The sequence below is a fragment of the Acanthochromis polyacanthus genome, chromosome 15 (genome assembly GCF_021347895.1).
Source record: "Acanthochromis polyacanthus isolate Apoly-LR-REF ecotype Palm Island chromosome 15, KAUST_Apoly_ChrSc, whole genome shotgun sequence".
Classification (NCBI taxonomy): Eukaryota; Metazoa; Chordata; class Actinopteri; family Pomacentridae; genus Acanthochromis; species Acanthochromis polyacanthus.
The window spans coordinates 17,520,301-17,547,387 of NC_067127.1; the positions used below are offsets into that span (position 1 = coordinate 17,520,301).

The 27,087-nt window shown below is 40.4% G+C and overlaps 1 protein-coding gene across 3 annotated transcripts in view; it reads left to right on the plus strand.

The window, feature by feature from the left end:
* zmp:0000000755 (phosphofurin acidic cluster sorting protein 2) overlaps positions 1-27,087 on the plus strand; it is a 54,485-nt gene that overhangs the window by 15,660 nt on the left and 11,738 nt on the right. For 2 of the 3 annotated variants that reach the window (XM_051959779.1, XM_051959780.1), the window contains exons 2-15: positions 4,416-4,503; positions 13,208-13,297; positions 14,502-14,627; positions 16,229-16,391; positions 17,726-17,817; positions 18,438-18,518; positions 18,873-18,932; positions 20,279-20,430; positions 21,697-21,790; positions 22,766-22,849; positions 24,114-24,280; positions 24,484-24,616; positions 25,114-25,218; positions 25,521-25,627. In XM_051959779.1, coding sequence (XP_051815739.1) covers positions 4,416-4,503; positions 13,208-13,297; positions 14,502-14,627; positions 16,229-16,391; positions 17,726-17,817; positions 18,438-18,518; positions 18,873-18,932; positions 20,279-20,430; positions 21,697-21,790; positions 22,766-22,849; positions 24,114-24,280; positions 24,484-24,616; positions 25,114-25,218; positions 25,521-25,627 — 1,542 coding nt within the window. The remainder of the gene's footprint in view (positions 1-4,415; positions 4,504-13,207; positions 13,298-14,501; positions 14,628-16,228; positions 16,392-17,725; positions 17,818-18,437; positions 18,519-18,872; positions 18,933-20,278; positions 20,431-21,696; positions 21,791-22,765; positions 22,850-24,113; positions 24,281-24,483; positions 24,617-25,113; positions 25,219-25,520; positions 25,628-27,087) is intronic. The other variant, XM_022191243.2, reaches the window with a different exon arrangement.

The window sequence follows — 27,087 nt, forward strand, 5'->3', positions numbered from 1 at the left end:
TGATATGAGCTGAGCTTTGATAGTCCCCTGCCTGTGTTAAGGCGGAAATTGAACTGAGTGAAGTGAAGACAGTTAAGAAGCAAAGGATGAGCCAGTTGGGAAAATATGTAATTGTGATTTTTCTGACAAATAGTGTAATTTGATTTGAAGATGCCCTTCAGTTCAATAATCATGTGTACGAACTGTAAAACACATGATGGACATGAATTTGTTAAACCACTGACACAACAGCCTGTTTAAGTTGAACAACAGTCTATGACTGAGCTACATATTATTATTTGATCAATGTGCACTGACTAGGGATGTGCACGACTAGTCGTTTAATTGTTTAACCGCCTACTCATTTATTAAACGTTTAGTATTTTACTAGTCGGTTAAACGCTAATATATGCACGATGCAGCGCCAATGTCCGTCCGTTTTCAGCGCTCCGTTCGGAAGGTGATTTCGGTTGCATTGCGCGCTCACTTCCGCTTTTGATGATGTATCGTGCTCAGACGATTACTGGAGGCTTCGTTAGCTGCAGCCCTATAGCATTCTTTGTCACAAATTCATGGTGTCGTGTTCGACTCGGATATTTGGAGATTTGGTATCGTCTTCAGTGGAATAATGAGATTTTTAACAAAGGATCTGTGTCAAGTGTCAAAAATAAGTTCCGATGGGAATGGCTTGAGAGAAAAGTCATTGATCATTTTTATCAGTCTAAATGACTTCTATTTTACTACAAGTCTCTCAGCTTCAGGGGGGCTCTGCCCCCCTGCCCCCCACTAAGTCAATAATTTTCAGCTGAAATCAGAATTTCCTGTTGCCATCCCTGCAATGTGCCCAAAAAGGGATTCCAGCATTGATCTCATTATTTAATAGCTGCCCCTTGTATATCCTTAATCGCAGCCTTTGCACTTTTCTAATTGCATTGATTCAAAATGTGATTTTGATTTTAAAATCAAATGATTGTTTGGTTTGAAATAAAACTAGTCATTAATGTTTTGTCTGATGTTTTTTTAGGGCCAATATTGATTTTGATTATTTGTAAGCAAAGAAAAGAACAAGAGATATTTGAAATTTTCTTTCTAAATGTGATAATCTGCTGCGTTTTTCTGCTTTATATTATTGTAAAGACAAACATGACTAAGGAAGAAGCCATCTTGGAAATTGTATTGGACTTTTTAGTCTCAATAATTGGTGAATTAAAAGAAATGATTTCTATATTGTTAATGAACAAAAATTACAATTTAACTATAGCTGTAGCTGATATTTTTATGTTTATTGTCTGTGTGTGTTTGATGATGAAAACATTGTCAGAAAAGTTGGACAGGTGCTGATATTTAATAGATGATAAAAAAAACTTATATAATGTCTTAATTATGTAAACAGAGAAATTATTGCAGACTTGTTTAAAACTTGTGCAATAAATTGTACCCTCAAAAGGATAAAGATAATCAGTTTTCATTGACTTTTTGTAGAGGGGCTGATACAACTTTACAGTCGTTTTGGAGGCTGTAATTTCTCTCTGTTTCGTCTTGAGTGTGGTCAAAACCAGCAAAGGATTTATAACCAGGGTTCTAACGTGCATGTGAGGATCAATAAACTCCGTCTATAACAATAATAACCCAATCAGAAGAGCTTAGCAGGCGGTTTGTTGGCTTAACCAGCACAAGCACCGAAACTGAAAGAGGGATTTCCCCTCTGGGTTCTTATCAAGTGGGAAACAGACAGAAAATGTATCACTTATCTTTGCTTCCCACCGCCTGTTCACAGAAATATCTGACTGGAGACGGCTGCATAGATTCCCCACCCATCCAGCCTTCTCTATGGATTGATAACACTGTTTTGTTTTGGTCCTGTGTGGCACAGAGAGGCTTTCTGTGATCCCACCCCAGGGTCTCTGGGAATGTGGGAATGACAAGCCAAAATGGAGGATTATGTACATTTGAAGGGCTCTCTGCAAGCTCTTATTTTGATCTTGAGTGTGTGCCAGTGTCTGCTGACTGGAGGGGAGACCACACCACAAATAACACCCACCTCCCCAATTTTTGTAATCGCACACACACGGCATAGCAATACTGACAATCCTTTCTAAAACTAGTCGAATTATCCTTGACCCATTGAATGCCAGCTATTTTAGCCCAATGATTACTGCTTTCGTGCAACACCTGGTCTGTCACTGAAGTTTGGGTGGCAGCGTGAACTGGCACAGGATACGAGCACAGGGATAGTCTGGCATCGGACCAGAACAGATGGCCGTGAGTTTCACTTACAACTCAACACAGTGGCAGGCAGAAGTGTCCATAACACCTCTGTCTAATAATAATAATAAAAAAAAAACCCAATCCCTGGTACCCGAGGTGACCCCTTCAGTGCCTGCAGCCTTTTTAATTAAATGAGAATCAGAGTCTACAGAGAGAGTGTGAGAGAGCTAGCTGTGATGGGATAGAGATGTTGTTAAACCATCAGCCCTTCTTTCTGTCCCCTCCCTCCCTCAATATCTGAGAGCTGTGGCTCACTGGTGACTCATCCTCACAATAAGGCAAGCTCAATCCATGCACTACAGTCAAGGTTTAACATTTAATTACTTCAGCCTCAAATAGATTTGCAATTGTTACTCTATCACACACAAGGTAACTTAGGTAATTGTGCAGCCAAGTGGATTAGCAATTTACGCTCAATTGCTTCCTGTAAAATGTAATAGAGTTACGGCGTCAACTATTTTGGACGAAGGGAAATCTTGTATGGGAACACCAAGTTCCCAGCGTATTTATGTTGTTGAAAATTTGATATTGTCATCATTAAATATATATTCTTTTGGCTGCTTGGACAAACTTCCCCCTGGAGTCTAGTGTATGCAAGCTTGTTTCCTTCCTTTACACTCAATGCTGGTAATTTAGTTAATGAGAAATATGAACAAACCAGGTGACACTTGAATTTAAAACAACAATGACAAAAGCATTGCTGTAGGAAAAGGGTCACAAAAATACACTGAATCTTATTAAAGTCATTTAGATGTCAGCCTAATCACTGTTAAACATTTTTCTATGAGACTTCTGAATGGAATGTTGTGGCAGACTTTTAATCTAAACACTTTGCTCACTTTTTTCAGCTGTTTGGCTTTTTAAAAATCGTATATATTTCTATAAAATTAAATTTCTACCTTTTTGAATTTTCAAAGTTTACAAGGAAACCAAGTCTGATTTAAATCCAGTCGGTTAAAATCCAGCATGAGCCAAACTACACCCCCACAGTCTTCATTTATAAACGGACCTCCCCATCGTTGCCGTCTGCAACGCCACAATTTGCTGTGTACTTGAACTTGTTGAGTCTTTGTGAATCATACTTGCCAAGCAAGGGAGTGCCTGAATTAAGTCAGTGAGTGTAGCAGAGTGGCTCTCAAGGAAAGTGGGTGATTGGATAGCTATTTGTTTGCTTTGTCTTTCTTCCTCCCAGTCGAATCTGGCTCAGACTGATCACAATTTAATGCAACAGGGCTGTTAGGGGAAAAAGTGGGTCAGGAGGAAGTTTAGCAAACTTGGCTTGAGAGTTGTTGACTTTTTCAGAGTGTCATACTGTAGAGGGAAGTTTTGGGGAGAGTCGATGCAGGTGAAAGGAAGTGAGATATTTAAAGGAGAGTTGTAAAAAAACAACAACAAAGAATTGAATCTTGCATTGGTCAGGGGTTTTTGTTTGGAATTTTTTATCTTCCTTATTCTCGGCCTTAGAGGTGTCATCTGACCCTTTGTGTTTTTCTGATTACACACTTTACATTTTACTGTATCTACTGGCCTCTTTATGCCTCAGTAATTCTCTAACAGCTTGACCGCTCTCTCACATTAAAAGTCCAATGCATTTAACTCATTTAGAGTCATGTACAAGTATATGTTTCTTACTTTTTTAAAATACTAAACAGATGGCGGTGAGTCACATAAGTGCACAACATTTTAATGTGCAGCAGCATGCTCAGGCAGGGCTGACTGACGATATTTTACTGCTTTATGGCTTGTCAAAGCATCTGTGCTACGTCACCCCCCCCCCTAAAAAATTGCCCATTAAGCAGACAACATGAATCCCAATGTAGCAGTGCTTTTGTGCATCATTCACTTACAAGAAGTCATAGATTTGTTCCCTGATGAAGAGGGACACAAAGCTGAAGAGATCTGATTGCTCAGTTGTTTTCTCAACTGTTGACTCACTTTCTTGGCATTGATTATTCCCGGGTGCTACTTATTGTTACTATCATTCATACAAGACCAAAGGAAAGAGTAAAGATGCCACTTGAAATGAAAAGTTGCAGTTATTATTTTGTGGGCAGTGCTTTTCTTCCTCAGATGCTTGTGTCGGGCACGTTTTCATATTGTTAGCTGTGCGAACAATCTGTTTCTTTCCCGTAACCCCTCTCTAAATTTGATTTGTCTTTTTCCCACAGGCTCTGCACCCTCACACTGAAAAAGCTGGTTGTCCTCAAAGAACTGGATAAAGAGCTGAACTCCCTGTCCATAGCTGTGAAAATACAGGTGGGTGGGCAAATCTCCCAGGTGTGATTGAAATAACAGGCTAGGATGCAAGACACTTGATAGCACCGTGTCACCGTCTGGAGTCTGTGCTTCACTGTTTCTCAGTTCTTTGCTGTATGCTGTTGAATTTAATCACACAACCTAGATGATGATAAATCATGCCACTAATCCTGCTGGTTGATAAAAACGTCCTCGGCTGCACAGGGAGATGTGATGACTCACATCCACTCAGGTGCTTTAAATGGCAGACTAGCATTACCGCTCTAAGCAGGAGCATTAGCATCTTAAAGTGGATTGTACATCTTTCATTGATTGCTTGTGCATGCACGTGTGTCTAATCTCAGCGGTTTTATTCAACATTTATGTTGAACGCTTCGTATGGGGTTTATGATTTAAATGTCAAATTTGAAAGCATATCCACCCTAAGAGTTTTTCATCCACATGTTGTACAGTCATTTTCATGTTTTACTAAAATAAAAACCTGAGCTGAAAATTGCAGAAAGGTTTTTTTGTTTACTTGACTGAGGGGAAAAATAATAAACATCAGATTGTGGGTAGTGGTAAAAAGAAATTGTAGCATTCCTCAAATTAATACAGGAAGCAAAGAAAAATGCCCTGTTTGCATCATTTGAAAATGAAATTGCACCATCACATTTTACAATTCTTATACAGTGAATATTGAAGTGAAGCTTAAAAATATTAGATTGCAGTTTAAGTTCTAATCACAATATATCACATCAGTATATCACAATAGCACATGTTGGTCAGATTAACCAGACCTCATATTTTGTACGTTGCCTTTCATAGTGTGAGGTTCGAATGTCTTTTAATTACATCATCTTATTGCATTCTTTTCTTCCGCAGTGGTTTAATGAAGTCGACTAAAATTAGAACGACCAGCTGCTAAGCCGCAGCTAATCTCAACTGTGGATGGATACAGGCATTCGTGTGCATCGTCTTTTGCGGATTTAATTTTCATTTTAAATGTTCATAAATAAAATGGAACGTTTTGATCACATTAAATAGAAATGAAGTATGTAATGAAAGTAACTAGCTACGTAAAAATCCGAAATACATGTTTGGCTTTATCTTATTTTCAAATTTATCATGCTCCATGACAGACCACAGTCAAAGAACAGCCTTCTGCAGCAAGAAGTACAAGGAGTCATGCTGCAGATAGTATGACCCTGACAGAGCCCTGACCTCAGCATCATTGACTTTAGGATTATATTGAAAGACAGAAGCCACTGAGACAGGCTGAATTCACAGGGAAACTGACATGTTCTTCAGGATGTTAATATTATACCATATCACTATTAGTATTTGTTTATTTGCATCAGATTCATGGAAACTGACACACTGGATATCAATCTGGAACGTTTCAGTATAAATTGCCGCTGAGCTGTCTTTCACAATAAGGACTAGACGGATTTTTGTGGCAGACTGTTTGAATTCTGCCTTTAGTCTGCACAGTTCTCAAGCATACGCTCAGCAGGAAGTCTAGTAGTGGTTGTAAAGAAAATGGTTCATTGCTTCTGAAACAGTTGCTCCTCAGAGAGAACTAAGACCAGCGAGTACACCTTAAGTGTACACAAATACAAGCACACTGCTTTAATGCAGCCTCAATAGTTCTCAATGGAAAAAAGCATTCAAACTTGCATTACTGCTGTGGCCCAGAAAGGAGAATTTGAGTTAGACTAAAGTAAGAAGAGAGCGGTCATGGAAATACATTTTAACTACGTATATAAATTACATATTTAAATGCACGTATTAATGTTTTATTTAAAGCACTTTGAATTGTCTTGGACATGAAGGGTGCTATACAAATAAACTTGCCTTGCCTTGCCAAGGACAAATGTATTAAACTAGCTCATTACATCAAATGGACGAGGGAACTGAAGAGAAAAGAGTGACACATTTTGTTTGTACATGTTTGTTCTACCTACTTTCTCTGTGCACTTCACATCATTTCTCTATAGTACAGTATCCAAATGCTTGTTTTAGGTTTTATGTTGTGTCTGTGAAAGTGGTTCATCCTGGACATAAAATGGCATAAAGTTAAGGTTTCACATCAAATTATCAAGGAAAAACAGCTTTGTGTGTGCTTTGTTGTTGTCATTGTGCAGTGCTGCAACTGCTGTGCTTTACAGATGTGTCTAGCACTCACTACACTGACATTTCTGGGTGCAATCAATCATTGTTCACTACAGCTTGAACAGAAAGATGAGGAAAAACAAATTACTTTCTTTTTAACAAACGGGTTGCATATCAAAACCAGATACAATTGATCTTCATTTAGTGAATTGTTGACCTGAACATTCACAAGATGCAGCCACCAAGTTTGTTACAAAAACACTGACTGAGTCTCTAACGTGCAGATGTACTGTTAGCAGCCTTAGCATCGTAGCTAAGATGGCGCCGTGTAGCAGAGATGATGAAAACATCTTTATAGTCTGCCTTCCAAGTCAAATAAATTCTCTCAAACTAAAAGAGATATAAGCAAATAGTGAGTAGTATAGAAGATAGGAAAACCAAATACTTTCAGTAGTTTCCAATTCAGAAAGTCACATTATATTTATTCTTTCACCTTGGTGTTTGACCATTTTCCAGTCCAACTCTTAGCACTTTTGCCCCCTCATTATGAAATATAATTGAAATTTTATGCAATACTGGATGATTCTATTTAAAAAGAAACAAATCATCCTCCCTTCACTGTCATCCTGAAGGAGAAACCAACCAACCAAGTGTGGATTTACCCATGAGCTATGCTGTCTCTAGAGCGTGAAATCTCTCCATTTCTGCTGAGCCGCCCGGAGGACAGTTGAGTAAAGCTGTGTTCACCACGGCTCCGGAACTGGAGCATTAAATGCAATTTCCAGCAGGTTTGGTTAGGGAGAACAGAGACACTGAGGGGATAAAGAGACAGTTGGTGAAGATGACAGAAGAATAGGGGGGTTTGTTCTCAGACAGTGAATGACAAAGCTTGATTACCGCATGTCATCGGTTGCCTGTTCAACACGGTCAGTGGCCGTCTCGCTTCTCTCTCTGGAGCTCATCAGGTTAAGTGGCCTGCATGCACACACGACTCCTGTAATGGCTCACCATTTGGATGGTCTCCCTAAACCACAGCAGTGGGGATGATGAGATTGCAGCTTAGTCTGCAGATAGCTTTGCGTTCCCTTGGTGATAGTCTTCTGTCTCTCACCCAGGAGACCACTGAGTCTCTTCAAATAGCTTAGGCCTGCTCAAACCAACCTTTTCTACATTTCCTCCACATGGAGTTTCAATACGGTATGCCGCTACACGTGCACTCCATGAGTATGTACTTTGTGTCCTGTATTTTCTCTGTGCAATTGACTGAGGTTGCAGCCGAATATTAATGTCAGCTAGAAGTGTGTGCAGTTTTCATTTCAGTGCTAGCAGCTGTCCAAAGCACTTCCATTTACAGGACACTTAGTTATGATCCAATTATGTGTCTGTGTGTGTCAGTATCAGTGTATGTTGGGTGAAACCAGAATCCTCAAAATGCCTTTGAAACCTCCTTTATACAATTGCATATCAAGCTCTTGTCCTGACCCTCAATTGCTTCCTACTGTTACCTCAAACAGGGGAGCCAATTTAGCGAATTTGACATGTTTAAAAAGGTAATCTTGAGAAGAAGTGTAAAGTTGAGCTCGTTTTCCCACAGGCTTGTAGAGCTCGGTAGAGGAGCCGTAAAACCCCTGATCTGGCCCCAGAAAGACAGTGGAGAAGCTTGTAGCAGGGGAGAGAGGATGAGAGAAAGGGGGGCCAAAGGACATTCAGTACAAGCTTTCCTTGCCAAGGCTCTGTATTGTTAATGCATGTCATGCAGTTTCGGAGTACTGGGCTTTTGTGCCTTGATTCATTGTACTAGCCACTGAACATGAGAAAGGAGTGCATACAAGGCCTCTTTGTGGAGTTCAAGTTAGTGACAAGGTCGGACTAAGACAGAGATTTATCCTTCTTTTTTGTTTATTTACAAAACAAGGTCTGCAGCTACTGTTGAGGCTTAGTCAGCAAGTTCCTGAAACATATTGAAGCATTGGTTGGATAGAAAAATGCTTACTGCACCTGAATGATTGCAAGTGTGAGCACAGCGAGATATTCTTTACTCCTGTGTCGCTGTTAGTTCTTCAGTGTTTTCTCTCCAACAATTAATCTTACGTATTTTAAACTATTGACACTGCAGTAAATGTGCTTTTAAAGCTTCCCTCTTCTTTGTGAGGAGGCTGAACACAGGTATGTGTTTTCCGAGTCTTTCATGCGTCTGTTGTGTCCGTTTGACAATTTTGAACCATATGCGAAACGTATTTCTACATGAGAAATTAAGGATCTGAGGAATTTGCCATTTTGTAGGCCCAAAAAATGGACTTTGGGAAGGTAACCAATCAGCATTTGTGCTTTCTAAGTTTGACCAATCACTGCTGAGATTAGATCAACACTCTGCAAGTTCTTGTAGTGGAAAATGGCCAAATGTTACCTACATGCGTTAAAGCTTAGATAAATGGTTGTCATGATTCATTATATCATAGCGGGATTGTTTATCACACGGCCATGAGCTTGAACGCTCATTACTTTGTGCTGCTTTCTCAGTATTAGAGACATGGCTAACGAAATAGTGGAAGTAGAGATGATGCATGTTTGCCTTTTTGCAGGCATTATGATACTTGATCTTATTTTTTTTAACGGCACCTTTGTTAATACATTGATTGTCACAATTTTTATTCGAACGTAGACATACAGCCGTACCTTTGTTTTCATGATCTGCTAGTTCCTGTTAGAGGTTATGCAGATAGCTGGTGTGTGTTGGGCAAAACAAGACGGAGTCGGCAAAAAGGGAGCCGGTTCATCTCAAGGACAGCACACTGACAGATACATGCATTCACACATAACGGGAGTGTACAGGCCACCTGACCTGAAGATTTTTGCACCGTAAGATGACCCCGCTGGTATCGTGTGATGATTCCTCAGCACACACCCAACCATTTTATTTGGTATCTGTTACATGATTTGGCAGCTCTGATGACATTAGGCTCCAATGTCGTGCCCACTGCATCGGACTATTAAAGAGATTCCTCCCAGGGAATTAAGCCAGATACAGGATATTCTTACCGCTCCACGCTGCTCACCAAGTCTTACTTAATTCTGCTGGCAGGTGCAGCAGATACCTGAAATAAGCTTTAAAGACTTATTAAATTTTTATATCGTTGAGTTACTAGATATATTACATAACAGATGTGCGTTTTCAGCACTCACAGCTTGACATAAAGTCATGAGACAAAACCCGACAAGCAGTTTGTGCCCTCACAGTCATACTTTTGTTTCCTGATTCACAATTATCGGATTGCTGAAAAGGAAGCTTGGTTGAAGAATTGACAAAGAACATGATAGACTTTAATCCGAGGCATGTAAGAGAAACATGCAAAGGGCTGAGAGGGGCCTCTGAGGACACGCTGTGTGTTGGTGTCCTTATATTAGGAAGAGACTGCCACAGCCTCGTGGCATGTAAATCCTCATGCTGTTTGGCTGCAACAACTTTGTGCCAGCTCCCAGAATTAGCTTAAGTGATGAGTCTTTGTCAACCAGAATATCCAGCATTAGATAATACGACGAAATTTGATTTGCAGTTGCACCTCCAACAACACACAACACGCTGTTTGTACTGTTCATTCTGTTAATACTGTATCATACCCATACTGTATATGTTAATACTGTTCATACAATACATTTATACTGCCCCTGCTCAACTTAGACATTTTACAGTGCACTGCTTCTTTTACACTTCTGCTTAAATGTTGAACTGCATTCCGTTGTCTTAATACTTGTACTCTGTATAGTGACAATGAAGTTGTATCTAATGTAATCTAGTGCTATGTAGATTTAGCAAAATTCTTAACTTATTACTCCGCCAAGGAGGCAAAGTTATGTGATGGTCGGCGTACATTTGTCTATTTACTAGCAACATTACAAAAAAAAAAACAGATTCGGATGAAATTTTCAGGGAAGGTCAGAAATGACGCAAAGGGTGCCAGGTAACTCAGCTAGTTGAGCGGGTGACCCATAAACAAGGGCTTCAGTCCCCAATGCAGCGACCTGAGTTTGATTCCAGCTCACGATCCTTTACTGCAGGTCTTCCCCCCCATTCTTTTCCCTACTTTCCTGTCTACCTTTCTACTAACTTATCGAACAAAGCCAACAAAAGGCTAAGAAAAATAACATTTAAAGAAAAAGAAAATTTGTTAAAGATTTCTGTATCATTGTGAGATAGCGTCACGGCGTCACCGTAACTATGACAACAAGTGAACGCTATCAGCTTCCTGCTAAAGATCACATAATTGCAATCCTACTACAGATCAACCTCTGAGGACTTATTGGGACTTGTCTGTCAGAAATGATACAAGGAACAACTGATAAAATTGTGGGGATGTTTCCGAGTCCCATCAATTCCCGCTACATGTTTAGGTCACATGATTTGGTATCCCTACGTAATGTACACATGCATAGCACACGCCTGTGCTCAGCGCAAGGTCATTGTGTTTATGGGTACATCTATACTAAATGGCCACATTCTATAGTGCCATGATTTCTGCTACAATTTTTTTTCAAGATTTCGGCCGTCTGAAATGATACAAAGACCGATCAGCCTTGGCAGAGCACTGTGCGATCTGAGTGCTTTTCTTGTTTCTGTCTGTAATATTCCTCTCAAAGTATGACTAAGAACCCAAGCCAGTTGTTTCTAAGATGCATATAGCAGCCTTGTGATTAGTTTGATGCTGGTTTGAATCTCTTAATATCAGCGATTTCACCTAATGGCTCTCTCGAAAGCAATCTCTAGAAAGCAGCGAAAGAGTGGAGGACTGTTTGTACTGGGCTGCCTCAAGGTGTGAATCTGCATCAATGTGTGAATTTGAAGCAGGCTGGTGCTAAAATAAGACTTGCAGAATCAGACACAGTTATCTGGATACATATCCGCTTAAGAAACTCCAAATGGAACATACTGAATTAGGTGCACCAACTTTCTTGAAGGTTATGATGTTCAGCTTTTGTTGATAAGTTATCTACCCTCAGTGATATAAAGATGGTGGAAAAATATGGAAGCCCTTCTGAGTGTAATACAGTACAACTCAACCATACTAGCTTCACAATGACCTCAAAATTCAATCGCACACTGATCAAGCTCGACACTATAACCTTTCTGAAGGTACCAGTTACTGCAGTTCTGTCATGGCTGATGTCGATATATTGATGTCAGTGTATTGACATCCGTATTGATCTCTCAGCTGTGAGATCAGCTAGATTGATCTGAGCAGGGGTACACAATGAATGGTCAACTGAGTGCGTCTTTTACTAACGCTTTGAAATTCCTGTGTGTTTAACACAGGCTGATTAAACAGTGGAAATGAAAAAGACTTGCAGCTATCAAATCATCAGTCTTTACAGAAGGAACTTCACAGAATAGTTAAAGATCTGGTGTGTAGGATTTAGTGGCAGATTGAAACCAACCAGCTTCCAGTTGAGTGGTGTATAGTGGCTGCTAAAAATGCAAAGGGCCCTCTCTAGAGTCAGTGTTTGTCCATTCATGGATTTTTAGAAAGATGGCTGTGCAACATGGCAGACGTTGTAGAAGAGGACCCACAGTAGATATGCAGGGTTCATTTTAAGGTAATAAAAACAGAATGATTCTTATTTTGGGGGGATTACACACTAATGAAAACAACATTATGAATATTATATTCCATTTCTTCTAAACAGATTTCCCTAAATCTTAAAAAAAAAAAGATCTTTTAACTTGCACATTATCTGCTTCAGCTAACAGCCACTTAACCTGACCAACTAAAATTTACTCAAAGTTTCATATAGCTCATCGGGTTAAGCGGGTGACCCATGTACAGGGGCTGGTCTCTGACGCAGCGGCCCAGGTTCAATTCCTGCCTGCGGCCCTTTGCTGCATGTCTTCCCCCTACTTTCCTCCCCCGTTTCCTGTCAGTCTTCACTGCAACTATCACAATAAAAAGGCAAAAAGAAAATATTTTTTAAAAAAGTTTCATATTTAGCTTGTCAAGTTAACTGTTTGTAAAACAAATTTTAAAAAAAAAACATAAGACAGGCCATCGCAAAAGTTAACAAAATGTTGTGTCATAAGACAAATAATTAACGTAGGTGCATTTGTTTGAGATGAAACATTTTTTTGTGAAAAACGATTACATGAACGACTTGAGAGTTGCCAGTCTTTGAGTTTCTAGCACATTTATCAATTAAGTAGCACCTGATGATTTTATTTATGTCTTATTCTTCATCTCTGATTTTGCTTTTGTGAGTTGGCTTTGTGTTTTGTTATCAATTCTCTCTTTATGTTTTGTTGTTGTCCTAGTCTAAATGAACAAACCCTGAAGAGCCAGCTGTACCTTGTTTCATGTCCAATTACACTTTCAAAACTATTTCAACAACAACGATGTCATTTCAGAAGATCAATAATATCATCATTATCCCAGATGGGCATATCATCGTATAACCAGCAGACACGACATGTTCTGAACAATGATAAATAAAACATAAGCGTAATGTAATTTTAATCACTTTGAGTTATTTCGAGTGCCAACATCAAGGCATATGTTTTTTCCAGGTTGTGAAGAATGTGAGTTTGTGTGCTTACAATGTATTTCTGCTTTAATTCGTTCCCCAGGGTTCTAAGCGACTTCTGAGATCAAATGAGTATGTCCTCCCACCCAGTGGACTGATGGAGACAGATCTGGAGCTCACATTCTCACTACAGGCAAGCTCTCTGACGTTATCCTGTGAATTTTCACACTGATGTGACACTTACTTGACAGGCAAGATTGTGTTAGTCACCCTGGTGCCCCTTTTTAACTGTTTCAGTGTGAACTTCTTTTTCATCCCCAAAGCGTTAAGTTCATGTCAGAAATAAAATCAACAACATTTCTTTAATAATAACCATTACGCCAAATTGCTGTTGTTTTTGTTCTTGAATATGAAAAAGCCCTGAAAAAACAATAACAAATGTAGACTGGAGCAGCTAGAAACCTGTTGAGGTGAACTAAGCTGAGACAAGTGAAAAGTTACAGAAAGCAGAGGTGACTTTTGTACAGAGAAAAGTTGTAAATTTTACAAAGGGTGAAGAATCTTTGATAAAATCAGTAACGGTAAGGCTTAGCTGAAATGTACTGGCTGTTAAGTGAAGTCTCAGAAAGGTTGGACGGTGCTGGACATTAAAGATGCAGGAGTGATGTTCAACCAACTGGTGAAACTTGATCTTTAAAGCTATTACTGTGTGAGCGTTATAGACCCAGGATTAAAGAAGAGATAAAGATCGAATTCTGGCATTCAGAGACAATATGAGAGGAAACAGACTACATTCTGACCACAGATATGTCTTCTGAAATTAAAACACAGTTTGTCCATGCTTTGATAAAATAAGCTCCAGTCAAGAGAAGTTTATTTCTTGCCTGGCAGTATAACAAAATGATTAAAAGCAACAACCAGCTGGTGAAACACATTGTACGATACATTTGGTGGCAATAGTCTGTGGCGCAGAAAACAACTTGCCACTTAATGCAGTTAAATCCACTAAGTCAGTCACAGACAAAAGAGTTATTCTAGAAATAAATAGTAACAAGACAACTCATTCAAACCCAGAAAGTTGAAAGTCTGACAGCTATGCAGGACACTGAAAAGTCTGCGTTGATGAGATGTAAGAAAGGAAATTATAATAAAGACAAACAAATGCATGTTTTTCCAATTATATGATTAAATTATAAAATGTAATTTTCAAGAAATAGAAGCTGAATACAGATACTGTTTTTTTTTCTACTGAATAATGGGTTTTCTAATTAGTTTTAGAGCACGATAAACAAATCGAATGTGCTGAAATAGGTCTGGTTGTGGGTTTTCATTTAATGACTTATCATTATATAATGCGGTCCACATTGTTTATCTGACTGTGTTTTTCTCATTTTCAGTACCCCCATTTTCTGAAGAGGGATGCCAACAGACTGCAGATAATGTTGCAGAGGAGGAAACGTTACAAGAATCGAACCATCCTGGGCTACAAAACTTTGGCCGTGGGAGTTATCAATATGGCCGAGGTACTGCATAGTGCCTCAGCCAGGGCATTGCTTTCACTCATCTCTTTTCATGCTTCATTGTGTGCTTTTCATTTCTCTGGAGGAGCGTCATTTTCCTCGGAGCTTTCGAGTGCCTGCGATTCTTGTCTGACAGTGATTGACACGGTTATTAGGGTCTGTGTGTCGCGTCTTGGTTGCCAGAGAGAAGGAATGTTGTGATACACGTTATTTCAGATGATTCATTCACATCGCACATACTGCTGTGTGAGATTATAGACCATCTGGACCAGCCTCCATATGCACTTTTTAAGAAACGATACATTCAGCCATACAGTATCGGAAAAATGGACTGGGAGCTATAGGTTTGTTTGAAGTACAGCTATATGATGTATGCTTTTTTTCTGATTGAAATCGCTTCATGTCAGTGCAGTCCTCAGTTTGCTACCTGTAATCCAGAGTGGCATACTATGGTGGATCTTAATTGGCGAATGGTTGGAGGTTGGTCTTTTATATAGCAGATATAGAGCAATAGCAATGCTTCGCTCTGGATATGATTAGTTTGATGTTTGTGTGTGAAGGTGACCGAGATAAAGGTGGAGAATTAGACTTGGATATTGAGCATCACATTTGTAGAAGCACAGGTGACATTTCTCCATTTCTAATTAGGCTGATGTGCTCTCCAAAGTTATTTTCCAGGACACGAATAGATTGACATCTGAAAACAAGACTAATGCATTATTGTATTTTAAAATACCAATCAACTGCTGGGCTGTTGGGTGCTTGCTGCAGTGAAACAACCCACAGATTTCTATGAATAAAGGCTAGATTGGCCATTATTAGGTCCTGTTGGGTAATTATGTTGTCATCTGCTGTAGAGTAAACCCTCTTGTGCCCTCATTCTGAAATTATCGAAACATTGTGTGGGAGGAAGCCACATATTGAACTTGGCATGAAGCAAACAAGTGCCCCCCTGTCGATGTTTGAGCAAAATGAGCCTGCTCCCTTTACAGCGATTCATCAAGTGAAACATTAAAATTACCCCCCAGATAGGGCTTAGAATGAAGGCTCATTCCTTCTCATCTGATTCAGAATAGTTTATGTAAACTGTGTTCGCACTGTTTGACTGGATGATATGTGCAAATTGGCTGGGCTCATTCAGACTTTAGAATGGGAAGCGGCGCTGTCTTAATGAAGATCTATTTAAAGATAGAATAGCTGTCAGCTTGTAATCGGTCGGTAAATCTCTGTGAGCATAAAGTAGTATTACAGAAGCCATTTTAATCTCTGTTGGATCACTGTCAGCTCAGTAACGACAGAAATAAAATTCTTCCATCCTGCATGTCTTTTAAGAAATAATTTGTATTTGTAGTATTGACTTCTTGCTGCTTCAACATGGCTCTGTAGACTGATTGATGGATGCAGCAGGTGTGCAAAACATGAAGGAATCCCAGTAAAATAGGACTGGATGTTTAAAATCTGTGTATCAAGCCCTGCTTTATATTTTCCTGAGAAAAGATGATATTATCAGGAATAACAGCGTTTATATACATTGGTTTAGAATCTCTTTCCTGCTTGATGGATTCTAAAATTGATGACTGCCCTCAATGGTGAACTATGTGCAGGTGATGCAACACCCAACAGACGGAGGACAGATTCTGGGTCTCCATAGCAACGTGAAGGAGGCGCCAGTACGTGTGGCGGAGATCAGCGTGTTCTCTCTGTCCAGCCAGCCCATCGACCATGAGGACGGTAGCAGCCAAGCTGGCCGCAAGACCAAAACCTCAGGTGGGCACCACCATCTCCTGCTTCTCCTACGTGGGTCTGTTAAACAGCCCTGTACCTATGCTGCCCGGCCAAATCCCGTCTGTAATTTCAGCCTTCTCCCTGCAGCCAGCCCTCCCTGCTCAGGCCTCTCTCTTCCTTCCTTCCACATGGCTTCTATTTTCCAACTGAGGACAGAGTCAACTCTATTAATCCCAGGCCATCCTATGACCAGGGATATGTTATTCTCTTCAGCTATGGTTGTAATGTTGATTTGAGAGTTGAACAGATGTAAGGCCTATTACCTTACACTGCTCTAAATCTGGACCAGGGGGAAATGTTGGAACCTATTCGGACTCCATGCCTTCATTCTGCTGTGCTGATCCCTCGTGCTCTGGATGTTATTAAGGAGGTCGCTTAAACATAACAGATGAGCTCATGCACCAAATATTAAACTAGTGTCATTCTTGGGGAAGAAAAGATGTTTATCTTTCTCCTCTCTGCAGTGATCCTTAATCGCATCCATCCCATTGAGGAACACAGAACAGGATGTTTCACGGGCAGAAGGAAGTCGGAATTAGCCGTTACAAACAAAACAAAGAATCTCTATCACCTTATTTGCCCTCAGCTGTCAATTCTCGCAAATTCTGCCACTTTAGGAATATAGATGTTCAAGCCAATGAAATCTGACATTAAACCAAAGAACAATAATAAAATGTTCCAGTCACAGAGATGCCATTAAAACATAATGAGGATGTGAGACATGGATCCTAAAAAGAGCTCTGCCATCTAATTTACATATCATAAGAGTTCCATATCTTTTTGGCAAGCAAATTTAGCATTTAATTATGTCTGTAGAAAAAGTTTTGCATTACCATATATTTGGTTAATTATTCTTGCCGTGTAGTCAACATAATTCATTACTGACACACTGAACAGAATAGAATAGGAAATTAAATGACTGTATCCCCACTAGATGAAAAATTGTCTTTGGGCTCACCTTGATATCTGTGAAAACTTATTGAATATACTTAAAGTATCATTTACATTAGAAAAGCACAATACTGGGTTTTGTTTAACACTTTGTTTAACACTTTTTGCTTTCCAATGGCAGCGTAGCAACAACATTTACTGAAGGAAAACAAGATTTCATACTGAGTCTAGAAGGCTTGGTCTGTAGGTTCCTGTCGGGATTCTTTATTCCAAAAGAAAATTGAGTTGCAGGAATAATAAGGGAGTGACCTTGGATGTCTGTTTGAACCTTGGAAGTTTAAATGTCTTTATTTATTACTGCTAATATATAACTCTAGACGTTTCTCTTAATATTTTGATCTTTGTGTGTGTCTGGCTTAACTCAGACCGCTCCCCAGACATGGATAACTATTCTGAGGACGACGATGACAGCTACTCATCAGAGCAGGAAGCCAGCGATGACGCAGTTCATGGACAGGTCAGTGCCACTAAATGCTTTGGTCAAAGCACATTTGCATTACCCAGTGAAATTACATACATACACTACTGTTCAAAAGTTTGGGGTCACCCATATAATTTCATGTTTTCCATAAAAACTCACACTTTTATTCATGTGCTAACATAATTGCACAAGGATTTTCTAATCATCAATTAGCCTTTCAACACCATTAGCTAACACAATGTAGCATTAGAACACAGGAGTGATGGTTGCTGGAAATGTTCCTCTGTAACTCTATGAAGATATTCCCTTAAAAATCAGCCGTTTCCAGCTAGAATAGTCATTTACCACATTAGTAATGTCTAGACTGTATTTCTGATTCATTTAATGTTATCTTCATTGAAAGAAAGCGGCCTTTCTTTCAACAATAAAGACATTTCTAAGCAACCCCAAACTTTTGAACAGTAGTGTATGTGAATTCCAATAAATGCAGTCTACTATATATAAACAAATATATATGACGAATTTCAGTTGGAGAATTTTTTATTGTTTATTTATTTATGTATTTTCTCAATTAGTCTAAATACATTCAGGTAAGAACATAGGGGTGCTTGTATATTAGGGTCTCAGGTGTTTCATCCATCTTCTCTGTATTTCAGGATCTTTATGATGAAGACGATGAGGTCAGGAAGCCCAAGAAAGCCCGTCGGAAAATGATCCGGACCACTTCCATGACCAGGGTAAGTCGCCCCCTTTTCCAGCACATGGAGTTTTATGCTCACCAATCATTTACCATGAGACCAACTCAGGACTTGTGTTTGCTGATGTACAACCTTTTAAAAGAAAGCACACGCTATGTTCCATTTGTTCAAGCCATTAGGACAATGTGGATGAGCACGTGAATGAACACTGTGGGTTCACTGGACCGATTATAATGGTCTTTACATAGAATGGCTATGAATGAGTAATCCAGTGGACAGTTACTGAGAGAACTTATAAGCCGAGGCCAGCTGCCATGCTTATTTAATTGTGACGGCTATTCCCTATTCTGGAGGGATTTTTTTCTCATAGTTGCATTTTTTTTCCTCTTACAGCAACCTAATTTCAAGCAGAAATTCGTGGCCTTGCTGAAGAGGTTCAAGGTAACGGATGAGGTGAGTTGGGCAAAAGATAATTGCTTTTGTTATGACTGACATCCATGTTCAGTGTCAAAGCAATTGAGGGGTACAACATCCTTCATCCTCCACCCGCCTGAAATTTCTTGGTTCTCTCGTTATGCTGCTTCAATAAGTTAGCTGTGAAACTTCCTGTTATTAAATTGCCCTCAGGTCAGAAGGAAATTATCTCAGTATTGACTGTCTAAACAGCATATTGCTACAGCACTGCTAACGTGCTCCTGACTGTAGGAGAATGGCCACCACAGAAATCACTGCCACAACAGAGTTACAAGCACCATTACAGTGTTAGGCTGCATTACCTCTGTGCTCATAGATGGATGATTCATACATTTCCATTAGCAACGATTCATATGCAGAATCCATTAACTGCCTTATTCTCTACCACTTAATGTGATGATAAATGTTTTATTTGGGGCTCTGCGTTTCTTAAGTACTTTTGAGTAAATGTTCCTGCGGATTCTACATAAAAGCTTGTAATCAGGTCATCAGCAGGATGTTACCCAATTGTGCGTAGCAACCCCTCGATGTCCATTACTACCTAATCTGTGATAGGCCATTAGAATGATAGTAATTACAATTGAACTGTGAAATATATTGGAGCAATTAGAATATCCACTGGCTTGTTTTTCCTCTTTCTGTCCTCCTTTGAGTGTATTCCAATCAATAAAGAAGGTTCTACTTTGAACTATGTAGTGTTTCCGATTGAGTGAGGATTTGTGTTATCTTTCACTGTTTCTTTTAGGATTATATATGAGCTAAACCGTTAGAACCAAGAGCCCTGTGTGAGTGATTTAATGTAGTGATGCTTGCAATGGCCTCCGGGCAATCAGAGTTGTGCTTTTCTGGATAGTTCTGGAAGCTCCAGGTGGCCCGATGATCTTTTATCACATTCTCTGTCACTAATCTGTTCCTTGTGGCTGGGCAGTGTGCAAGGCTACAGCTCTATAAATACATAGCCAGGAGGAGTAGAGGGGACAGACTGTGTTTATCTGCTCCCTGCCAGCTCCTGCACTTATGGAGTGGCATTAATCACCTGATTAGTCCACAAGGCTGCCTGTGTGTAGTTCCTATGATATACATCCCCACTGTGCAGCTGGCAGAGCAAGGCTCGGCATCTCAGCTCTCCCCTAACACTCACTTACCTTTTAATTGCCCTGCTTAGAACCAAGGCATGGATGTATTTATGGCATAGATTTTCTCATTTTACAGCCTTCAGTATTCTCACTCAAGCACCAGTCACTTCCTACACTCACTTAATCCATGACCACGACTGCAAATCCCCGCTTACAGTACACTGATGATGTGTCTCTCCTGTGTGGCAGGTCCTCGACTCTGACCCAGTCGACCAGACCCAGGAGGTGGAGGAGGATCTGGACTTACTCTACGACAGTCTGGAGGTGTACAACCAGAGTGACAGCGGGCCAGAGATGGAGGACAATGAGAGTGTCCTGAGCACTCCCAAGCCCAAACTCAAGTACGTCTCAGAGGCCATATTTCATACCTTACTACATGTTTTTACATATTTTATTACACTTAAATGCTTATATGGGGTTTTAGTGTTAACCTTGAAAAAAATTATATTGCATTTGTTGGGAAATATTCATGGAGAAATAAGCAAGAAAAAGAAGACAATAATTGGCTGCATAATGTGATCTGATCCTCACTTAAATCACAAGCACAAACAAGCACTATGTGCTTAAGCTACTACACAGCACAAACGATTACAGCGTTTCTTGTCTTTATTGAACACAGAACACTATTTAGTATTCCCAGCGCTGAAGCAAAAAGTAAGTAAACCCTTGGATTTAATAACCTCCTTTGGCAACAGTAACCTCAAACAAGCATTCTGGTAGCTGCAGATCAAACCTGCACCACATTCAGGGGGAATGTTTTTAACTATTCTTCCTGCCTCAGCTCAGCCATATCCATAAGATATGAGGTGTCTCTTGGGGTTCTTCCTCGACACTAATTCTGCTGTTAAGATCTGTGCTCCAACTGTGCCACTCCAAAAGGCAGATTTCTTTTGTTATATGTTTATTTCAGTGTTTAGGATCGTTGTCCTGCTGCGTTATGAAGAGCAGCAGCTTCCTCTGCGGTGTGCTTTCATGAACACCATGCCTGTTCAATGATTTGCATAAAGTAGACTCATTAGCAGAGATTTGAACCAGCTCCAGTGATTTCATTAAGCCTTTCACTGTTACTCTAAGTGTTCAGTGTCCTCTTAGCTTGACGCCAACTTCTTAGGGAGCGTTCCTCAGTGCTACATCTATTTATAGACAGTTTGTCGAACTTGGAAATGATGAATATCTAAAATCGTTGAGTTTACTTTATAACTCCTTCCAGCTTTTTGTAAAACAGTTATTGTCAGATCTGTTGGCTATTACAAGGCATGCTTCACATCAACAGACTCTTCTTGTGTATTGCTAACTTAAAATGTTTATGTGTAGCTCTAACCCATACCTCCAATCTTGTTTCATGGAGTAGGCTCTGGATTTGCTAGCTCCTGACTACAGGTAGCTTTTCTTGATGCAGTCAGCCCAGAGGTTCACCTTCATGTTTTTCCATCCTACATTCTGAATATTTTCCTTCCACAAAAATCTGACCTCATGTTAAGATAAATACATACATAAATGTACATAACTCCACTGATGTTCCTTACTTTGTAGAAGAAAAGATAAAAAAGGAGCATTTTTCTCTCAGTTGTTATGTTTCTAATTGAGATTTTTGTTTCTGTTTTCAGGCCGTTTTTTGAAGGGATGTCTCACTCCAGCTCCCAGACAGAGATTGGAAGCATACATAGCCAAAAAAGCCAGCAGAGAGAGCTGTCGTGTCCTGTAAGTTGATTACTAGGTACTCTATGAACAGACCCCTCTGTTGCCTTTCCCACCCATAAAGTTCTCCCTGTCAATTATTTTAGAGCTTCTTCTTGTAAACAGTGTTATGTAAAGGAATTGCCCCTGACCTACGCCAGTGTTTAAATGTCTGGCAGCCCTCTGTGCTTATTGTGGTTCAGGGATTCCCAAGGATACTACCGGCAAGATATTCTGAGCATGAGTGCAACGCAGCCACCAGCAGGAAGGGATGGAGGCCTCCACTCCTTACCCTGTTCACCTCCTACAGCCCTTCAGTATTTATAGAGACTGACACCAAATGACCTTTCCACCACCATCAACACACACATACACAGACACAAATATGCTCCCATGTTCAGAGAGAAGATTGGATGGAGCAATTCCGAACTCCTACTCAGAGATTTATGGCTCATTGGAACAACAAGGGCAGAGAAAGAGAGACATGTTGAGTCTGATGGTGAGAGAGCGAGCGCTGTTTATAAATATCTGGGAATCCATTTTAGCTTGTAATAAAATAGCCCAGAGCATTTCAGACTGCTATAGCCCTCCATTTTGCTCAGTAAATGTTCCAGTCCAACTTCATAAACATGTCTTGCAGCCAGGATGGAAAGTCATTGATGTTGAAATAAAGTGAAGTAGATGTTACAGGATTTTTAGTGGAGTAAACCTGACACACAGAAATACCTATTGTACTTTTACGGTCATGTATTAATAGGTGGTTGTAGTGAAATGCAAAGGTGCGTTTGGAGACATTTATACTTACCAGCTCTGCTACTGTCACAAAGCTCAGCTGTGGAATTGGTCAGTTACACATCCTCCAAGTGGTCAATCATGACGTGAGGAGATGGAGCGTAACTCTGCCACTGGGAGCTGTGAGGTTTTCTTATTTTCACCAGAGATGACACTGTCATGGTTAAAATGATCCAACATGTGGACATGTGTATGTTTACTCTGCAGAGTGGAGAATTTCTGACTGTGGACAGATGTAAAGTCCAAGGAGGCCGATATCAAGACGACAGCATCATAGACACAACAGTCGGGGTATGTTTTTAGAACAGCAGCACTTTTTCTAAAATTAAATCCCCTTGCGCATCTCTTTCTCACATTTTTCTTTTCCTGCCCCATGCTCTCTCCACTTGAGAGATTGCCCTTTACCCTCATGTGTCGTAGTTGTTTTCTGAAAATAAAGCAAAGAGGGAGAGAGTTTGCAAGGGCAGGCAAACCAAACAGCACAGCCATCCATTATGGATCAGTAGAGCAGACAAGGCAGCTCCATGCTGGATAATTCCAGACTGATGAGGATCGAAAGAGGGCTGTTTGTGTTTGTTGTTTTTGTGCTGTCGGGTCAGTCCAACCTTGTTCATCTCGCCCTGGCTCCCCGTCTGAGCAGCGGGCAGCCGGCTCACCGCACCGCTCCACTAACCCAGTTCGAACTGAATATCAAAGCTGCAGGAGCAGTGTTTCACCAGCCACCTGCAAAGAAGAGACCGTGACTTTTTATCTCATCTGTCATTGTGGGCTCACATTGTTATCTCCAACCTCAAAAACTAAACTCTATTATTCAGCAGGCTAGCACCATTCAAGGTCACACTCAACCTCAGCTCTTTGAGACCTCATCCTTAAAATGCTGCCTGCAGACACACTGCACAGGAAAGACACAGGAAGAACAATGGATTTAAATGAGACATGATGCACAGTATCTACAGAGTACCCTTTAAGTGTATTTAAAAAAGCATTTTTTTTTCACAAAGGTTTTGAATATTTTTCTTGCCTGCCATAGACAGTGTAGGTGTTTTTGGTGGTTTTAGCTGTCAGGAGACAGTTGCTCGAAAGCTCATCAACTCTTAATGAAGAGTCAGTTTTAATCAAAACATAAATTACCAAATGAATATATTTTGAAATTGGTTCCATCCATCAATTTTCTGCCATTATCTCAATCCAGATTTAGACGAATTTTGAGTCGGTAGGCCATTGGGATGCAAAAGGCCTTCTGAAAGGACTTTGTCTCTTTGTGGGTGTTTATTGTGTCTTTGTGGTTGTTTAATTGAGGTTTGTGACTTTTACATTGACTTCTCACAGGCCTGGGTGGTGAGGGCCCCCCCCCTCACTAATCCATACATGGCCCCAGGTCACATTAATAGATGTTTTAAAAAATGACTGTTAAATATAACATGGAAGTATTGTATAATAATTGTATTTGGCCGGTACAAGTGTGAAAAAGTACTGAATTTTAGTCTTTGCATAATGAAGGCTTGAACACAGTGCATCTGCTGTATGATAAACATCAGTACTGTCCCCTTTTCAGCCCTCTTGGCTCATCTTTGCTCCCCCCCTTTTGGTTCAGGAGCCAGAGACTGATGACAGTGGGCCAGGGCCAGGAGAGGTGAGCAGCTGGGATGTCAACACTGAACGGATGACCAGCACTGTTGGCAAGCTCTGCAAGACAGAGTCCCAAAACCACATGTCTCCCAGGTAAACTGCTGATAAACTGCATATGGAGTTATACGCTCAGTATAGTTCTCATTAGGTCAGCACATGCATTATGTACACAAGTTGCAGTGGATTGTTCACAGTTTGCAAAGAGTGTTTCCTTTCGTTATCTGAGTCCACTTCATTCGGTTCCTTGCTCTGTCTCTGTCATGTCTTGAGCTACTTATGTTTTATCTCCTCCTCAGTAAAATGGAGAACAGGCTGCAGAGACGTCCTCGCAGCACCTCCATGAAAGACAGACAGAACTCTAAGGCGCAGAGCGATAGGACCAGCAGCATGGAGAGTGAATGCTCTCCTGACTCACGACTCATAGCACAGGTAACCAACAAACAGGTGTGATACAGTGTTAAGCTCCATATCTGAGGGGAATACTACAAAGCAAGTTTGACGTAGCCAAGCTTTCTTTGCCTTAGCTTTCTGAACAAAGCCTAAAGCCTCAATCAGAGGTTTGCACACTGTAACTACACAGCTTCATTCAGTGGCTTAATGAATGTAAAGTTCAAAGGGTTTGCAGTAATTTCCTTAGCTGAGATTCTGAATCCTTTAAGGAGAATATTATCAGGAAACGAAACAGTGAAAATGACTCTTTTTAAGGCTGATTTTGAGTTGAACCTCATTCGAAGCAGGTTAGGTGTGGCGTATGGTGATCTAGTCAGATTAAAAGGGAGCCACCTTTGTGACAGTGCAAAGTCAATATACCTCACTAACCAATTACTCGCTTTGTATCACACTTTCTGTTATTTCATATGTAAGTCCAGTGGAAATGTGCTGGCCTGTGTCTGTCTCAGACTCACTGTTTCTAATATGTGTCGTAGGTTCCCAGGAAGTCTGTGTATGACCAGCTAAACCAGATCCTCATATCTGATGAACGCCTTCCGGAGAGCATCATCCTCATCAACACTATGGAGTGGCAAGGACAGGTGTGTGCTTTCCTGGACATTGTACCTCAGTCATGAATTCCCTTACCTTCATTTGTTTATATACATGCAAAAAAATCACATGGATCATGCAGGATCGGGCTTACTTGTCAGCCATGCTACAAGCGTTACATTATTCCTAACATGAGCACAAAATGGCAGACATGTCATGAGTATAGTTTATGTGGTGTGCACTCTGTGCATCCCAGTAGCATGTATTTCCTGCTTTCTTTCCAACCCAGTCAACCCTGGCTATCGTATATCCATTAACTCATCGTGTCCCTCTCATGTGTGTTTCTGTGCAGTATGTAGCCGAGTTGCTCCATGAACAGGGCCAGCCCATTGTGTCCACCTGCTCTGCTGCCGATGTTCAGGCTGCCTTCAACACCATCGTTACTCGCATCCAGAGATTGTGAGTCACATGCATACATACACACGCTTCGGTTGAATGACACACGCCATCAGAAAGTGCAATCTTGTTTCTTGTTTCTTGTTATCTTGGACTGATCTGCGCCCAAACTATGTATGATTATCGTGGCTCCTTGCCAGTAGATTTCCAGGACGCTTTCGCTCATGCTGCTACAGTGCTCTGTCTGTGAACCCATTCTATCAGAATTTGCCTGTTTCATCATGAAAAGCTGAACTTCAGCCGCCTTCATTCTCTTCTCTTTTCTTGGATCCATCTGCTCAGCTGTCATCTCCTCATGTCAGTGGGAAACCAGACTCTCCTCAGTTTGCTAAACTGCTTCTGTTAAACTTGTTTTCTGCCGAACCCCGTCGAACTGCAGCTTGTCAACACTTTACTCGCCTGCTCCTCAGCCAACCTGTTTAGTGCAGCTGGGGCCTTGTCATGTAGATTTCTGATATTAACATGCTCGCTCAGTGCTGTCGTTGTCTAAGCTGGCTGCAGGATTTTCTGTCACAGGGAGGAAACAGAACTTTACAGTTCCACATACAGTATACGACCGTTTAACAGTTTGGGATCGCTTAGAAATGACCTTATTTTTGAAATAAAAGCAGTTTCTTTCAATGAAGATAACATTAAATGAATCAGAAATACAGTGTAGACATTGTTAATGGGGTAAATGACTATTCTAGATGGAAAGTACTGATATTATTTTAGTTTGGGTTTTTTTTGGCTTTTATTTGACAGTTATTAGTAGAGAGGCAGACAGGAAAGTAGGGAGAAGAGTGGGAGGAAGACCTGCAGCAAAGGGAAATCGAACCCAGGCTGCTGCGTCGGGGAACATCATGGGTTGCCCGCTCAACCTGTTGAGCTATCTGGGTGCCCAGAACAGCTGATGTTAATAGAATATCTACATATGGGCACAGAGGAACATTTCCAGCAACCATCACTCCTGTGTTCTAATGCTACATTGTGTTAGCTAATGGTGTTATAAGGCTAATAGATGATTAGAAAACCTTTGTGCAATTATATTAGCACATGAATTAAAGTGTGAGTTTTTATGGAACACATGAAATTATCTGGGTGAATCCACACTTTTGAACAGCACTGTTTATTTAAGTCCTGTTCAGCTGCTGCACAGTGTATCTTGCATCATGAACCTTCAGTGCCCCAAATCTTGAAGCATTAAGTTGCAAAGCCCTTACGACAGCATGCCATAGCATGTGTTTACTTGTAATACGCCAAAATTTAAAAAGTTTAACATCAGTTTTGTAAAACTTCAGATCTATTTTCCAGCATGCTAAGCAGAGCTGAATGTCTTTTTATTTCTCAGACTCATTTCAAAGCTGAACTCGGTCTTGTGTTTGTCATCGTAGGATTAAAAGCTGTTGAAATACTTGCTCTAACTTGAGAAAGACTTGCAGATACTTGCAAGTAGCCAGAATTGCAAATTATAACATATGACA